This window comes from Ornithorhynchus anatinus, chromosome 2, assembly GCF_004115215.2.
Source record: "Ornithorhynchus anatinus isolate Pmale09 chromosome 2, mOrnAna1.pri.v4, whole genome shotgun sequence".
NCBI classification, from domain to species: Eukaryota; Metazoa; Chordata; class Mammalia; order Monotremata; family Ornithorhynchidae; genus Ornithorhynchus; species Ornithorhynchus anatinus.
The window spans coordinates 23464504-23482232 of NC_041729.1; the positions used below are offsets into that span (position 1 = coordinate 23464504).

Below are 17729 nucleotides of genomic sequence, written 5' to 3' on the forward strand. Positions count from 1 at the left end.
CCCAGCACTTAGAACAGTGCCTGGCACATAGTAAACACTTAACAAGTACCATAGTCAATCAACTGCCGGTTGGTTAGAGAGAAAGATTTTAGATATGAATGATTAAAAACAAAAATAAGCAAAGTAAATGAACGGATATACACATGATGGTGTGGCATGAACAGGGAGAAGGGGGTTAGTCAGGGAATGCTTTTTGGGGGAAGTGACTTAACCCAAAACAGAAGTTCATCTGGGCCTGCTTTCCAGGGGAGCTTCCGCAGTTACCCCGAGACTGCTGAAAGGGTATCTGTGGTTCAGCCTGAAAGCAGGGGGATGGACTAAGTGACCTCAAATTGCCTCCAGTTCCAGGATTCAAAATGACTGCCTCTTTGCTAAATGTAGTTCTGCCATTATTTGACCTCCAACAGATAATCAAACAAGCAAGGATCTGTTTGGGAATCATTGGAGAGAGAGAGACAGTAAAGTCAGACACCTCATCCCCAACTAAATAAATCCTTTTTCCTTCACATACCTAAAACTAAAGCAACGCACCTGACAACATCACCTCTTCTGCATTTGCTAGTGACTTAGTGGAGCAGACAGTACGTAGTAAGCACTTAACAACAACTATGAAAAAAAGAATAAGAGGAAGGAAGCAGAAGTGAAAAAGTTGAGGCGAGCTCCGGCTAGACTTTGTTCTCATCTCGAGAGGAATTATACTGAGTTTCACTTCTGTTCAGAGGAAATAAACGTCACTGGACATGCAGGATAATGCCTAGTCACACCTCCCTCACCCTCTTAGGGCAGACTGCTGAGAGAAAGGGAATTTCAGCCCTATGACAGCAGATACTAGGGAATGTCACTGGAAAATCCTTCTCCCAGAAGATGGACAAAGTAGCTCACTGTGGGCAGGGAATGTGCCTTCCAACTCTGTTGCATTGTACTCTCCCAAGAGCTTAGTACAGTGAGCACACAATAAATACCACTGATTGACTGATTAAAGCAGATAGAATTCTGAAAGAGAAAACTCAGAGTTTATCAATCAGGCAAGAGGCATTACCACCATCTGCCATGATCTGCCAGGTTTACTGCCATGTTTACTGGATCCCTGCTGGGAATGGCTGAGACTAGACCAGATGAAAGCTCTAAAAAATCTTAGTTCAGGCTCCATTAGAGCAACTCTTGAGCTCTCCACGGTGAATGTCCTCACCTCTTTCTAATTTCTTATTTAGTCAATTAAATCTATCTTTTCATTGAGCACTCACTGTGTGCAGAGTATGGCACAAAAACTTTCCAGGAGAGTAGAACAGATTTGGTCGACATGTTCCCTACCTATAAGGAACTTGTTTAAGTCTCTCACTCTGGGAACTGACTTTGAGCTCCTCTCTCTAAAACATGATCTAAAGAGAAATCAGGCCATCAATACAGGCTTGCAGAAAGCCATCAGTTGGTCTCCTGGGATCAGCCCTTGATCAAAAGGGAAGGGAGCCCTGTCTCACAATAGATTAGGCTCTCACCTGGCTGATTTCCAAGTCCTGGGTTCCCGCCTCTACCAGGAATCTGGCCACAGAGTGGGCATATGAAGGGTCGCTGGTGTCACCTGAGGTGAACTGGAAAAAATCATTGATCTGGTTAGAAAAACACGTGCATCATCCAGATTTCCTTCTGCTACTGTTGTGACCTCACCCTCTTTTGCTTCAACTATTCAGGTCTAGAGCAACAGAGCACAAATAGAGGGAAGAGGATCAGATCTGCTGCTAAAAACTCTGCTAATCTGAATCATGAATAAAACAGGTTGATGCTAAGAACTCAGCTAATCTGAATCACGAATAAAGCAGGTTGACAAGAGTGACAGCAGCAATGTTCCGCTTTTCTGTCTGAGGTTGAAGTGTTAAACTTTAGAGTCGGGACTCCGCAAAACACAGAAGTAACAGAAATAGTTTACAACTACAGTACAGATTACTGATTGGGACATTCCCTCAGGAGAAGGCAGAATGGGTTTAGGTCCAAAGACGAGGATAGGGAATGGCTATTAAATCTAGTGGAAAGAGTACGGGCTTGGGAGTCAGAGGTCGTGGGTTCTAATCCCGGCTCCGCCACTTGTCTGCTGTGTGACCTTGGGCATGTCTCTTCACTTCTCTGTGCCTCAGTTACCTCATCTGTAAAATGGGGATTAAGATTGTGAGCCCCACCTGGGATAACCTGATTACCTTGTATTTCCCCCAGTGCTTAGAACAGTGCTTGGCACATAGTAAGTGCTTAATAAATGCCACCATCATCATTAAATTCATCATCAGATCCTCTGGTGAGGATGACGATGGCTTGTTCAAATGGCTTTAGGGCTTCTCAGGCATCATTTTTTTCTTTAATCTCACTCGACTGAGTGCAAATCTGGACCCTGTCTGAAACAGCAAATTTCTTGGACTAGCCTCCTCCTGACACCTAAGAAGTAGATGGGATGATAATAATAATAATGATAATTTGGTACCTGTTAGGCACTTATTATGTTCCATGCACTGATCTAAGTGCTGGGGTAGATACAAGTTAATCAGGTTGGACATAGTCCCTGTCTCACACAGGGTTCACAGTCTAAGTAGGAGGGAGAAAAATTAATCCTTATTTTACAGATGAGGAAACTGAGGCCCAGAGAAGTGAACTGACTTGCCCAAGATCACACAGCAGGCACGTGGCAGAGCTGGGACCCATGTCCTCTCCCTCTGTGGCCCATGCTCTTGCCACCAGGCTATCCAGTTTCAAGTATAAACAATGATTTGTTTTGCCATGCATAGCTCACTAGCCTAGGGTCTACCATGCCACAAGGTCAGATCTTGGACCAGTGTTTTAGAACTGCATTGACAGCTTCAGACTTCATTAAGAATAATAACAATAAAAGGCACTTATAATAAGTGTTTACTAAATATCAAGCACTGTGCTAAATGCTGGGGGCAGTTAGGGTACTTGTTAAGAGCTTACTAAGTGCCAACCACCATTCTAAACACAGGGGAAGATACAAATTAATCAGGTTGGACATAATCCCTGTCCCACATGGGGTTTACAGTCTTAATCCCCATTTTACAGAAGAGGGAACTGAGGTCCAGAGAAGTTAAGTGACTTACCCTAGGTCACATAGCAGACACGTGGTGGAGCCAAAAGTAGAAACCAGGTCAATTGTATTTACTGAGCACTTACTGCATGCAGAGCACTGTACTAAGCACTTGGGAGAGTACAATATAATAGACACATTCCCTGCCCACAACGAACTCGTGCTCTTTCCACTAGGCCTTGCTACTTCTTGAAGGTTGACATATGATAGTCTGAAAGCTCCTTGTGGAAAGGGAACTTGTCTAACAACTCTGATGTACTGGATTCTTTCACGTTTAGTACAGTATTCTGCACACAGTAAATGTTCAATAAATGCCATTGAGGGAGTAGCTTGGTCTAGTAAATGTTCAATAAATGCCACTGAGGGAGAAGCTTGGCCTAGTGGATAGAGCCTGGCCCTTGGAGTCAGAAGGACCTGGGTTCTAATCCTAGTTGCGCCACTGTCTGCTGCTGTGTGACCTGTGGCAAGTCACTTCATTCCCCTGGGCCTCAGTTACCTTTTCTTTGAAATTGGGATGAAGATTATGTGCCCCATATGCGACATGGACTATGTCCAACCCGATTTGCTTCTATCTACCTCAGCGCTTAGTACAGTGCCTAGTACAAAGTAAGCACTTAAATACCATAATTATTACTATAGGGACTTGTCCTTCAGGAACTTCCAAGTTGAGATCAGCCGGAGCCACCTTCTGCTGCTATTAAAATGAGAGAAAGTAGAATCTCATAAGGACATATGGATGGATCAGTAATCAGTTGTCAGTTGCCAGATATCTGCTATGTGACCTTAGGCAAATCACTTAACTTCTCCGTGGCTCAGTTTCCTCATCTGCCAAATGGGGATTCATTGCCTGTTCTCCCTCCTACTTATTTATTGATGGACAACGGGAGTTGCAGGGGGAAGAGCCTAGAAACTGCTCTGTCCTACACTTCATTCAAGCAAATTCCACATTCCTCTTTTCTAATTATCTCCATACTCAGTCTTGGCTTTGGGCTAGAAACAAGGTTGTCTTGTCTAATCCTGTCGAGTCGCTTCCTACCCATAATGACTCCTTGGACACGTCTCTCCCAGAATGTCCCATCTCCATCTCAATCATTCTGGTAGTGTATCCTTAGAGTTTTCTTGGTAAAAATACAGAAGTGGCTTACCACTGCCTTCTTCGTGCTGGGTCTCCACCCTTGACTCTCTCCCATGCAGCTGCTGCCCAGAGCAGGTGAGTTTTGACTTGTAGCAGATTGCCTTCCATTTGCTAGCCACTGCCCAAGCTAGGAATGGAACGGGTAGGCCTCTGCTTGACTCTCCCTCCCATAGCCGAGACTGGGAGTTGTGGAAACTCTCCAGGTGCGATCCTAAGGTGGGGAAAACTAGATGGAGAAGCCTAAAATCGAAACAGCTCCTCTGAACACACGGAATCTTCTGCCCCTTTACCTTTGAGGAAAAATGGACTCCAGGGTACTCAGTTGCTCTCCAAGGGCGAAACTTCCCTCTTCTAAGCTGGCCAGTCCACAGTCGACTTCTGAACTAGCCTCAATCGTCACCCCCAGGGGGTTCTTGTACGTGACTTCTTGGTAACCTGTGTGGGAAAAAAACCCTGCCATTGAGCTGGAAGAGCAGAACTTTGACTGCCAATGTCTCTGGCCAGGCACAACCCCACAGCCACCAAGTGGAAAGATCATCCTGTTCAGGGTCACACAAAGGAGTCGCTTGATAACATCCAAGTTTTCCTACCCCCCTCCTTCCCTAGGTGGACGAAGAAGAGCTTTTCTTAAGAGAAAGGACAGAGAAGAGGCGCAGCGGAAGACATAAGTACAGCAGCAGGATGGGAAAGGGAGGGGGAGGAGGGAAGAGCAAGCAAAGTGAGAAATCGCATTGGAGTGGGCTGCAAGGGACTGTGCTGTTGGAGCACAGCCTGCCGGGAGGGAGCAGCCTGGGTGAAAGGAGTGGATGAGGGGACGAGGCAGAAATCAGGGCACAGGAGCTCAGCGGGATAAAGGCGGAACAAATGCAGATGGAGAGAGAAAGAGGAGCAGAGGGTCTGTGGCAGGAAATGGACCGGAAGAAAGAGGACCTGACCAAAATTAGACAGAGCTATTTCAGAGTTGTCGGAGGAATGATGCTCGGACAACCAGCTCAGCGAACTAGCAGGAGGCAGCAAGCGTCGGACAAGCTGACGGCCGTCAAGGGGAAAGGGAAGGGATGCCTCATTTCTGGAGCCTTCACGAGCTGCACTCAGAAGCTGCAGGAGGGGCGGTGTGGTCAACTGGAAAGGCCACAGGCCTGGGTGTTGGAGGACCTGGGTTCTCATCCTGCCTCTGCCAGTCGTCTGCTGTGTGACCTTGGACAAGTCACTTAACTCCCCTGCGCCTCGGTTTTCTCGTCTCTAAAATGGGGACTCATTGCCTGTTCTCCATCCTACTTGGACTGTGAGCGCCATGCAGGACAGGGACTTCAACTTGATTAACTTGTACCTACCCCAGCGCTTAGAATAGTTCTTGGCACATAATAAGCGCTTAAATACCAAAATACAAATGATGATAAGACGCTATGCCACTTCTTCAGAGCACTAGATGGGTAAGTCTTGTGAAGTATCAATACCGGTATCAAAGAACAGAGGACAAAAATATTATGGATCAAGAGAAGCCAAGGCATAAATACAAAAGATGATGCATTTAAACAAAATGGGTTCAGCAAAAACGAAGCAGAAAGAGGGGGAACTTGGCATGGAGCCCAAGAGACCAACCTGGACTTGGGATCTGGTGAGGACCCCGATTACCACCGCTGGACTCTTCCTTTGCCAAATCCCAAAAGGGCTCCTGGAAGTTGAATTCCTTGTAGACCAACTGCTCTGGATTGAATGGCAATTGCTCATTTGAGTCTAACATTAAATGTTCCAGCCAGAGTTCAGGAGTGTGACTGGCTGTCTCATCGATGCTTGAGGGAGCAAGTGGCCAGTGATCTGTCCTGGGTTCTTCAGAGTAGAAGGTGTGTTCTGCAGCGGTAGGAGTCTCCAAGTCCTTGCTGGGCTGCTCAAACTCATTTCCTTGCTGAAAGCTGCAGTGAAATACAGGAAAAAAAAGGGCATGGGAATTTGTCCCCTCTCAGGACCCTTAGTGCCCTCCTAGGCCTCTCATTCCGCCTCAGGCCTGAACTCTAGGCCTCAGCCCTGTTCTTTCTCTGTTCTTTTGGGCTTCTCTCTCTCTCCCTCTCTCTCTTTCTGAATCCCATTCTCCCTTTCCCACAAATCCCTTTTCTCTGAGGATAAGCCCTGGGGAGAGCAATGGGCCAAACAAATTAGCAGGAAAATGCCCTTGCATTCCAAAGATTTGGCCAGAGGATATTAGGGACAAGCCAGTGGAGACAGACCCTCCCCAAGTGTGAGGCCCTTTGTCTCTTCAGGGACCCCCCAAGGCAGAGAGTTGATTAAAAGGGAGTTTGACCACTCTCCCCAAAGTTTCCTCAGATGTGCCTATTCTCCACGTGAAAAGCCATATAAAACAAGTTTTCATGTAACTAGTTGAGCAGCATTATTTCCATTCTCCTCTCAGGATCTCACCTGGAGAGTTTCCAGTACTCTACCAGTCTTGGTATGGGAGGGAGAGTTAAGCAAAGACACACTCATTCCATTCCTAACTTGGGCAGTGGCTAGCAAATGGAAGGCACTCTGCTACAAGTCAAAACTCACCTGTGCTGGGCAGCAGCGGCATGGGAGAGACTCGAGGGCAGAGACTCAAGTTTACTGCACGGAAGAAGGCAATGGGAAACCACTTCTGTATTGTGACCAGGAAAACTGTATGGATACGCTACCAGAACGACTGTATATGGAGGTGGGGCTTTCTGGGAGAGATAAATCCATGGAGTCGCTATGGGTTGGGAGGGACTCAAGAGCATAAGAGCAGACATTTCCATTTCCATTACCTGGAATTCGGAAGTTCCTCTAAAGGCATGTCCACAGGATACTGAAGTTCCAGGGCTGATTGCTCCCAATCAGCCTCCCAAGGAACTAACGAAGTTTCTAACTCCTTCATATGAAAAACTCCTGGAAATCCAGCTGAAAACAGAGGATAGGAGGTTAGCACTTCAGCCCATATTCTATGGTTCTGATAATCCATTCACAAGAGGACCCTGTACACTTAACCTCTGCTTAGTAGACAGAACACAGGCCTGAGTGTCAGAGGACCTGGCATTAGAACACGTCTGCTATGTAATCTTGGACAAATCACTTAACTTCTCTGGGCCTCAGTTAGAGAAGCAGCGTGGCTCAGTGGAAAGAGCAAGGGTTTTGGAGTCAGAGGTCATGGGTTCAAATCCCGGCTTGGCCATTTGTCAGCTGTGTGACTTTGGGCAAGTCATTTAACTTCTCGGTGCCTCAGTTACCTCATCTGTAAAATAGGGATTAAGACTGTGAGCCCCACGTGGGGACAACCTGATTCCCTTGTGTCTACCCCAGCGCTTAGAACAGTGTTCGGCACATAGTAAGCGCTTAACAAATACCAACATTATTATTACTTCACCTTGAAAATGGGGTTTAAGAGTGTGAGCCCCATGTGGCACAGGGACTATGTCCAATCTGATTAATTTGTATCTACCCCATTACTTAAAACAGTGCTTGGCACATAGTAAATGCTTAACATGTACCATATAATTATTAAATACTACAGATTGATGAACCCCAAGAATCAGTCTCCCATTTTAAAAGGTATAGATATTAAGAGCCAAGGCAGGGAATTTGGCCGGCAATTCACTGCAAGACATTGGTAGAGTCAGAAATGTATCACCTTTGGCTGTCCTAATCCCCAAGCATCAAAATTCCTCTCTAAAGACAATTTAGGAGCAGAGCAATTAGCATCTCTATAAGTGCTTCCTCTTCCGGGAGTTTATGGGGTTTTGTTCTACTTCCCCGTGTGAGCAAGGGAAAAGCTAGAGAAGCAGCATGGCCCAGCGGATAGAGCATGGATCGAGGAGTCAGAAGGATCTGAGTTCTAATCCTAGGTCCGCCACTTCTCCGGTGTATGACCTTGGGCAAGTCATTTCACTTCTCTAAGCCTCAGTTACCTCATCTGTTAAATGGGGATTAAGACTGCGAGCCCCATGTGGGACAAGGACTGTGTCCAACCCAATTACTTTGTGTCTATTTTGGCACTTAAGTACAGTGCCTGGCATCTAGTAAGCACATAATAAATACCGCTATTATTATCATTACTGTATTATTAAATATCAGAAGTCTGAAATGGAACAATAAGATTCTGCTAAAAGAGGGGGGGTGGGAATTGTCGACTACCTCCCTCCAGGCTGTACTTTCCCAAGCATTTAACACAGTGCTCCACAGAGAGTAAGCACTCCATAAGTATCACTGACTGAATGATTATAATTTACAGACATGACAATGCAGAGAACTGAATGTCAACCTGGGGTCAGAGCCATATTCATTTGCACCTAGGAGGCCCAAAGCCCCATTTGTAATTTGAAGAACACGCAAGTCTAGATGCGTGGGATATTGGACTGCGTTTCTTAAAACTGTATGCTCCATGTGGGTAGGGATCACGTCTACCAACTCTCTTGTATTGTACTTTCCAGGTGCTTACTATAGTGCTCTGCATACAATAAATGCTCAATAAATACCATTGCCCGATTGACATAAATGACTCAGTTAACCTCCGGAAACCAGCCTTTTTTACAGAGGGGTTTCTGGTCACCACAATAGTCCTCCTTTCCTCTCTCTCTTTAAGCATCCGTTCTTATGCTCACAGCAATCACAGGAAGCTGCCAGTAGAGCCCATCAATCAATGATATTTACTGACTACCTCCTGAGAACTAATAAGGGGAGTAAACACTAGGGAGTCCTCTGCTGCTAACAAATCGTGAAAAGAGCTTGCCTGCAAGGTGACCTGCCAAGTCACTTTTAACTTAACTGGGCCTCCCATTTTTCATCTATACAATGGGAATTACCTTAGACTGTGAGCCCCATGTGGGATAGGGCCCCTTTGATCTGACTGTATTACATCTACCCTGGCACTTAATACACTATCATTATTGTTATTATTATTATAAGGAGGCAAGGAAACAGAGCCCCTCTCTATATTCTCAAAAGGCTTTCCCCACCTACCTGCAAATGAAGAATCAATCATATTTATTAAGATTTACTGTACGCAAAGCACTGTACTAAGTGCTTGGGAGAGTACAGTCTAACAGGGTTGGTAGACATGTTCCTTGACCACAACGAGCTTACATTCTAGATGACCATAATCATCATTATTATTCTAGAAAGCAGTAATTTTGAATGGAAAATGTGGAATGAAGTAGGTGGTGATGGCGAAGGGGACAGAGCATGGGCCTGGGAGTCAGGTCATGGATTCTAATCCTGGCTCCACCCTTTGTCAGCGGGGGGGACCTTGGGCAATTCACTTTACTTTTTTGTGCCTCAGTTAGCTCATCTGTAAAATACGGATTGAGACTGTGAGTCCCATGTGGAGCACGGACTGTGTCCAACTCGATTTGCTTGTATCCACTCCAGTGCTTGACACATAGTAAGTGCTTAATAAATACCATAACTATTATTATTGTTATTAAAACATTCTGGTTTATGCTACCTTGTCTAAGGGTCTGGTCACTAACATAACTGAACTCAAACAACTGGAGAACTGGAGGAAGCCTCACCTGATGGCTCTGAGAGGTAAGATTCCTTTACTGGCTGGGACCTTGAGTCTTCTGTTGAATTCCCAATTGGGGCAAGGTGCCACGGTGGGTCCTGCTGTCTAGGAACAGTTTTCTGATAACGACGACGATAATTAGCAAACCAGGTACTGACCTGGTGAAGCTGCAGGTTGGTCTCAACAGCCAAGCTCTCCTGCCGGGCCAGAAAGGAGACAGAACCATTGCAAGACATCAAGTCCGCATCTCCTGAATTGCATCCAGTGAGAGAAAGACAGGGAACTCCTTACAGAACAAGGGATCTGCCAAGACTCTCTTCCACCAAGAGGGATTGACCGGCCAATTCCGACTGTACATCTCTCACCCTGAGTCAGGGGAAGAATGACAGAAAGGCTTCAATTCGCCAGAGCACCTTAAGGGAGTTGCCAACACAGCTGTAGGAAGGAAAGGCTTGATTATGATTCCTCCCACAGTGTTAAAAAGGGAAATAAAAAAGGGGGCAGTACGTCCCACTGACAGTGTTTTGAAAAGCACTAATCTGGTAGAGGGATGAAAATCAAGAGCACGGTCTTGTGTCCAGAAGATTCTGGTATTAGGTGTTCTGCTTTTCCCCTAGTCAGTACCTGGTCCCACACACACCTGCTACTACTTGTTAATCAATCGTATTTATCGTGCGCTTACTGTGTGGAGAGAACTTGGGAGAGTACGTTACAACAGAGTTGGTGGACAGGTTCCCTGGTTACAATGATCTTACAGTCTAGAGGGGGAGACAGACATAAATATAAATTAATTACAATCATGTACATAAATGAGGCTGAGGAGTAAGTGAATAATAGATGCAAATCCAAGTGCAAGGGTGACCCAGAAGGCAGAGAAGAGGAAATGAGGGCCGAGTTGGGGAAGGCCTCTATAAGTACAATTGACCGATTGACTGAAGGAAACCCTTGTTTCTTTCATACGTACCTGCTGCTCCTTATTAGGATGGACAGTCACTTCCAAGGCAAACCTCAGCAGTTTCTGGCGCACCTCTTTTGGGTGGTTTCGGCTCTTCACACCCTCAGGACAGAGGGAAGGTGGGGGAGGATTCCTTCAGAGGAGAGAAACTAAGTCTGCAAATCCTCCAACGAAGCGTATACATGTATGTGTGCGTTGGGGGTAGTTAGACTCTCCAAATGTAGCCCCTATTTCTACCCTCCCTCTGCCCACGAGAAACACATTTCCCCTCTTACTTCCCACATACCTCTTCCTGGAGCGATACTTCTGCACCGGTGTCAGGAAGCTGGCATTGCACTTGTCCATGGCCCTGTGGTAATGGATCTCGTTCCACAGTTGTACCAACTCCTTCCTGCCTTCCACAGCCTTGCAGCCCTAATCACAGTGACCAGAGTGAGCCCAGGCCCTCCCACACTCACCGCCTCCTGACGGGGGTGAACAAAAGTGGTGACTGACACGGGACACTCCGGTTCTCAGCATGTCCGTCTCCTGTCCAATTTGGATACGGCACTGGACACCTTTGCCTTCCCCGCCACGGTTTCCTGCTGCCGAGTTTTGTGGCGCAGACATGGTGCCTATGCTCAGAGTGCCCCGGGAGGAGAGCAAGAAGGCTCGGGAGTAAGGGGGGGTGGAAAGGAGTCCCCCTGAAGAAACATTTGAGATGCAGGCAAATTAGGCACATGAAAATGTTTCACATGGCATCACCCTGTCACACTGCCTATTTGGTGTAATGCATCAGTTTTATTTCTTCAGGTTGCTCCCTACAACATTCTGTTAAGCAGAGGGGCTCTCGGGGATATAATAACAATGAACATAATAGTATTTGTTAAGCATTTATTATGTGCCAAGCACTGTTCTAAGTGCCGGGGTAGATTCAAGCTGATCGGGTTGTCCCACATGGGGCTCACAATCTTAATCCCCATTTTACAGATGAGGTAACTGAGGCACAGAGAAGTTAAGCAGCTTGCCTAAGCTCACACAGCAGACAAGTGGGATATCTCCATCTTTTGGTGTAGCTAATAACTGATTTGTCACCCACCTCGGGATGCCTAAACAGTATGTTATTTCTGCTCATTCACAATCATTTCCCAGTTTTTGAAAATTAAATAAATTAATTAATAAATAACTCTTTCCCTAGGAAAGGACTAAAGGAGAGGTCCCTACCTCCAGCAGCTTGCAAGCCGCCTGATGTTGCCTCCTGTGCACGTAGAAGAACACACATGCTCGGACCACATCAGAATTGGTGAGGAAATATTTTAGGTACTCAGATTTAATCAGAGCCTCTACCAGTGGCTCCAGCTCCAGAGGGTTATCTTGGAAATCACGGCAGAACTGTCCAGCCAATTGCACCAGCTCGTCCTGTGGAGGGTGGGAACTGGGGGCCTGGTTCAACAAGATTAAGAGCTCCTTCATCTTCGGGTTTGATCAATCACCTCTTCCGTCCTACAGAGAAAACAGTTGGGAAGGTTGGGAAGGTCCTGCTGTTGGCCCCGGAGTTGAGCTCTGCCCTGAACAATCAGGCTTGAGCAGGATTTATGCCCCTATGGGCAAATCGTCCCAGAACCCCCTGCAAAAAGAACACTTTGGAATCTAGTTGTACCCACTGGAATCACATATAATAATATCTGATTAAGCAATTGCTATGTTCCAAACACTGGGGTTGATACATAGTAATAATAATGGTAGTTGTTAAGCGCTTACTATGTGCTAAGCACTGTTTTAAGCGCTGGGGTAGATACAAGAGCATCAGGTTGTCCGACGTGGGGTTCACAATCTTAATCCCCATTTTACAGATGAGGTACCTGAGGCACAGAGAAGTTAAGTGGCCTGCCTAGGGTCACACAGCAGACAAGTGGCGGGGCTGGGATTAGAACCCTCCTCCTCTGACTCTCAAGCCCAGGCTCTTTCCACTAAACCAAGCTGCTTCTCTAGGGTTCCCCAGGGGGATCAGGGCTGCCTCCACACCCCGGTGCCCCTGCCCAAGATGGATCCCACCACATGACCCGGGAGAGAACCAGCCCCCAGAGATCAGAGGTGAAAGGCCAGCCCAGGGGCCCAGGCAGCGAGTACATGATAATCAGATTGGATTTAGTGCGTATCGCACACTGGGTTCAGAGCCTAAAAGGGTGGGAGAACAGAAAGGAAACTGAGACTAACAGAAGTTAAGTGACTTGTCTAAGGCCATAGAGCAGAGCTGGAACTAGAACCCGGGTCTTCTGACTCAAAGTCCCTGGGGCTTTGTGCCCAGGAGCACCTGCAATTGTGCAATACCTTTCAGAAACCAACCCTCTTTTTATCCCAGGGAGTCAGGTCAGACCAAAATAAAAAGAGGTGCTGGGTCATGTATGGGCTCCAGCAGGGTCAGATCTCAAAATTTCACTCCAGACCTGAGAGCCAAGGAACTAGATGCCATCGAGGGATAGAACAGCTAACCCCAACTAGCTAAGATATAAAACAGATTTCCTCCAGAGATGAAAAGGATGCATAACCCACTCATAGCTTTTATTTTTCTTCACTCTATCAACTAGTCCAACCTCTCTATCCATTTGGCTTCTGGGTGTCCCCTGGCAGGAAGAAATACTGTTCTCAGTGGCAGGAGTTCTTTCACTTCCTGAAAAAATCCAGAAGCGTCCTCCTAACAAGCAGTTTTCAAAACAAAATGGAACTGGATGAGATGTACCTTTCCCAAAGAAGTTGCCCGAACCAGCTGTTTCACATATTTAACTCCCTCCTCAAACCTCCTGTCTTCCCTCCCCGCTGTCCCATCTCTTGCCCCTAATGACCGGGCCATGTACTTCATTGATAAAATTGAAACAAACAGGTGTCATCTCCCTAAAATCTCTCCTGCTCCTCTCCAGTCCCTCCCTCCTCCAGTCTCTTCTTCGACTCTCCCATCTTTCCCAGCAGTATCGCTCCCCTCAAAATCTATCCCCTCTACCTGCATCACCAACCGTCCGGCCCCGTCCTTTGCACTTTATCAGAACACTTGTCTCTTCCCTTCTTCCCTCCCTGACCGTTCAACTGTTCTCTTCAGTGGCTTTTTCCACACTGTTTTCAAACATGTTCTCGTCTCCTCTATCCTAAAAAACCCCTCCCTTGACCCAGTGGCTCCCTCCAGTTATCACCCCGTCTCCTCCACTACCATCCCTCTCCAAACGCCTTGAGCAAGTTGTCTAACAGACACCACAATTATTATGGGGACCAGCTTTGCATAGTGGATAGCGCACAGGCCTGGGAGTCAGAAGGTCATGGTTTCTAATCCCGACTCTGCCACTTGTCTGTTGTGTGACCTTGGGCAAGTTACTTTACTTCTTTGTGCCTCAGTTACCTCATCTGTAAAATGGGGAATGAGACTGGGAGCCTCATGTGGGACAGGGACTGTGTCCAACCTGATTTGCTTGTATCCACCCCAGCGCCTAGTACAGTGCCTGACACATAGTGTCATAAATACCTTAATTATTATTATTAGCACTAATGATAATAATAATTATTACACTCTCTGCCTCCATTTCCTCTCCTCCAATTCTCTCCTTGACCTTCTCCAGTCTAGCTTCCACCCCTTCACTCCATGGAAGCTGCCCTGCCAAAGGTCACAAATGATCTTCTCTACTCCCTCTACCACCGCCCCTTCACCTCTCCGCAGCTTAACCCTCTTTTCCCCCCATTTCCCTCTGCTCCTCCCCCTCTCCCTTCCCATCCCCTCAGCACTGTACTCGTCTGCTCAACTGTATATAATTTCATCACCCTATTTATTTTGTTAATGAAAGGTACATCGCCTCGATTCTATTTAGTTGCCATTGTTTTTACGAGATGTTCTTCCCCTCGACTCTATTTATCGCCATTGTTCTCGTCTGTCCGTCTCCCCCGATTAGACCGTAAGCCCGTCAAACGGCAGGGACTGTCTCTATCTGTTGCTGACTTGTTCATTCCAAGCGCTTAGTACAGTGCTCTGCACATAGTAAGCGCTCAATAAATACTATTGAATGAATGAATGAATGAATCTTCTTCTTGCCAAATTCATCGGCCTTTATTCCATCCTAAATCCCCTCAGCCGCTCAACTGGCTTTGACGCTGTGGACCACTCCCTTCTCCTGGAAACATTACCTAACCTTGGCTTCACCACCCTTTCCTGGTTCTCCTCCTATCTGTCCGGTGGTTCAGTTTCAGTCTCTTTAGCTCGTCCTCTGCCTCCCCCGCCGCCCCAGTTGTGGGAGACCCTCTAGGCTCAGTTCTGGGTTTCCCAAGTCCTCCAGGTACACCCACTCCCTTGGAGAACTCATTGGCTACCAGGGCTTCAACTTCCATCTCAACAAGGATGATTCTCAAATCTCCATCTCCAGCCCTGGGCTCTCTCTCTCTCTGCAATCCCACATTTCTCCCTGATTTAAAGACCTCTCTATTTGGATGCCCCATGGACCTCTCTATTTGGATGCCCCACCAGACACCTCGAATTAACATGTTCAAAATAGAACTCCTCATCTTCCCACCAAAACACCATCCGTTTCCCCCTCCACCCCAACTTTCCCATCACTATAGGCAGCAACACCATTCAATCTCTCATTCAACCCACATATCATGGCTCAGTGCAAAGAGCCCGGGTTTGGGAGTCAGAGGTCGTGGCCGGCTCTGCCACTCGTCTGCTGTGTGACCGTGGGCAAGTCTCTTCACTTCTCAGTGCCTCAGTTACCTCATCTGTAAAATGGAGATTGACTGTGAGCCCCATGTGGGACAACCTGATTACCTCGTATGTCCCCCACCGTTTAGAACAGTGTTTGGCACATAGTAAGTTCTTAACAAATGCCATCATCATTATTATTATTATTGTATTCGATGTCACCAAATCCTGTCAGTTCTGTCTTTACAACATCACTAAAATCACCCTCTCTTCTCCATCCAAACTGCTTCTACACTGATCCAAGCACTTGACTACTGCATCTGTCTCCTAACTGACCTTCCTGCCTCCTGTCTCCCCCCACTCCAGTCCACACTTCACTCTAATGCCCAGATCATTTTTCTAAAAAAAGTTCAATCCACATCTCTCCGCTCAATACCCTCCAGTGGTTGCCCAGCCACCTCCTCACCCTCCTTACTATTGGCTTTAAAAAACTCAATCGGCTCACCACCTCCTCCTTTACCTTGCTGATTTCCTACTCCAACCTAATCCATTCACGTCTCTCCTCTAAAACTCTCTCCTCTAACTTCAACCTACTCACTACTCATCTATCTCACTGCCGACCTCTTGCTTACATCCTTCCTCTGGCCTGGAACTCCTTCCTGCCCCCATCCAACAGACCACCACTGTCCCCACCTTCAAAGCCTTATTAAAATCACATCTCCAAGAAGCCTTTCCCTCACTTCCCCTGCTCCTTCTCCCTTCTGTGTCGCCCTTCCATTTGGATCTGCACCTTTTAAGTGCCTGATATTTACCCCACCTTCAGCCCCACAACACTTTTTTTAAAGTGTTAAGTGCTTACTATGCGCAGGTACTGTACCAAGTGCTAGGATGGATAAGTAAATAAATAATTATGGTACTTATGTACCAAGTACTGTTTAAGGACTGGGTAGATGTAAGATAATAGGGTTGGGCACAGTCCCTGTCCCATTGGGGCTCACAGTCTTAATCCCCATTTTATAGATGAGGTAACTGAGGAACAGAGAAGTGAAGTGATTTGCCCAAGGTCACACAGCAGACAAGTGGCAGAGTTGGAATTAGAACCCAGGACCTCTGACTTCTAGGCCCTTGCTCCTTCCACTAGGTCATGTTGTTCTTGTCTGCCTGTCTCCCCCGATTAGATTGTAAGCCCGTCAAAGGGCAGGGACTGTCTCTATCTGTTGCCGACTTATACATTCCAAGCACTTAGTACAGTGCTCTGCACATAGTAAGCGCTTAATAAATACTATTGAATGAAATGAATGTTTGGGCACAGTCCACGTTCCTCTTGGGGCTCACAATTTTAACCCCAATTTTACAGGTAACAGACACAGAGAAGTGAACTGACTAGCCCAAGGTCACACAACAGACAAGTGGCAGAGGTGGGTTTAGAACTCAGGTCCTTCTGACTCCCAAGCCCATGCTCTATCCACTTACGTGTTTCACTTAAGTACATATCCCTACTGTATTTTAATTTCAGGCTCGCCCTCTAACCTGTACGCTCCTCGTGGGCAGGGGATGTGTCTACCAACTATGCTTTATTGTACTCTCCCAAGTATTTAGTACAGTGCTTAATATTAATATTGATATTATTAAGAACAGTAACAATGATATTAGCATTTGTTAAGCACCTACTCTGTGTCAAGCAGTGTTCTAAATGCCTGGGGGGTGGAAGTTTGGAGAGTAGTAGCCTTTTTTTCTTAGGACATTTGTTAAGTATCTCCTATTTTCCAGTCACTGAACTAAGAGCTGGGGAAGATACAAGCTAATCAGGGTGGACCCTTGGTACAATGGCTGGCACTGAGTAAGCACTTAACAAATACCATTATTTTATTATTGGGCACAGTCCATATCCCATAATGATAATAAAAATAATAATAATGGCATTTGGTATCTGCATACATGCTCACAATCTTAATCCCATTTTACAGATGAAGAAATTGAGATACAGAGAAGTAAGGTCACACAGCACACAAGTGGCAGGGCAACCCTGGTCCCCTGACTCCCAGGCCTGGGCACTTTCCACCGAGCCAGGCTGCATCTTCAACCCCTTTCCCAGCTCCTTTGCACTTCAAATAACCGGGGCCTGCCGGGCAGAGATGATCTCTTCATGCCCTGTCACCCATCCCATAGGCAGACTAATAATAATGATAATTATGGTATTTCTTAAGCACTTACTCTGTGCCAGGCACTGTTAGAAGCGCTGGGGTGGGTACAGGGTAATCAGGTTGTCCCACACGGGGCTCACAGTCTTAATCCCCATTTTACGGATGAGGTAACTGAGGCAGATTACTCACCGGGCAGAGATGCTGGGACGGTGGTTTGCAAAACCTTCAGGGCCTTCGATAGGAAGTTGCT

At 46.6% G+C, this 17729-nt stretch overlaps 1 protein-coding gene and 2 non-coding genes across 3 annotated transcripts; 1 reads left to right on the top strand and 2 right to left on the bottom strand.

The window, feature by feature from the left end:
* Window positions 1-1502: 1502 nt before the first annotated feature.
* On the bottom strand, window positions 1503-17729 carry ANHX (anomalous homeobox). Its single transcript, XM_029058263.2, has 9 exons — window positions 17669-17729; window positions 11885-12163; window positions 10968-11095; window positions 10691-10814; window positions 9734-9923; window positions 6995-7127; window positions 5820-6130; window positions 4508-4652; window positions 1503-1589 (listed from the first exon to the last, which is right to left on the bottom strand). Exons 2-9 carry the CDS (start codon window positions 12131-12133, stop codon window positions 1529-1531), a joined length of 1341 nt encoding a protein of 446 aa, XP_028914096.1. The 5' UTR covers window positions 12134-12163; window positions 17669-17729; the 3' UTR covers window positions 1503-1528.
* LOC114809333 lies at window positions 4303-4439 on the bottom strand. Its single transcript, XR_003757120.1, has one exon. It is a non-coding gene; the product is annotated as a small nucleolar RNA SNORA7 (small nucleolar RNA).
* On the top strand, window positions 6615-6751 carry LOC114809867. Its single transcript, XR_003757640.1, has one exon. It is a non-coding gene; the product is annotated as a small nucleolar RNA SNORA7 (small nucleolar RNA).

Coding starts and splice junctions, on each gene's coding strand:
- ANHX (XM_029058263.2), bottom strand. CDS start 12,133: ATGAAGGAGCTCTTAATCTTGTTGAACCAGGCCCCCAGTTCCCACCCT. Junction 10,815..10,967: donor AAGTATCGCTCCAGGAAGAG/GTATGTGGGAAG, acceptor TCTCCTCTGAAG/GAATCCTCCCCCACCTTCCC. Junction 9,924..10,690: donor ATCCTAATAAGGAGCAGCAG/GTACGTATGAAA, acceptor CTGGCCCGGCAG/GAGAGCTTGGCTGTTGAGAC.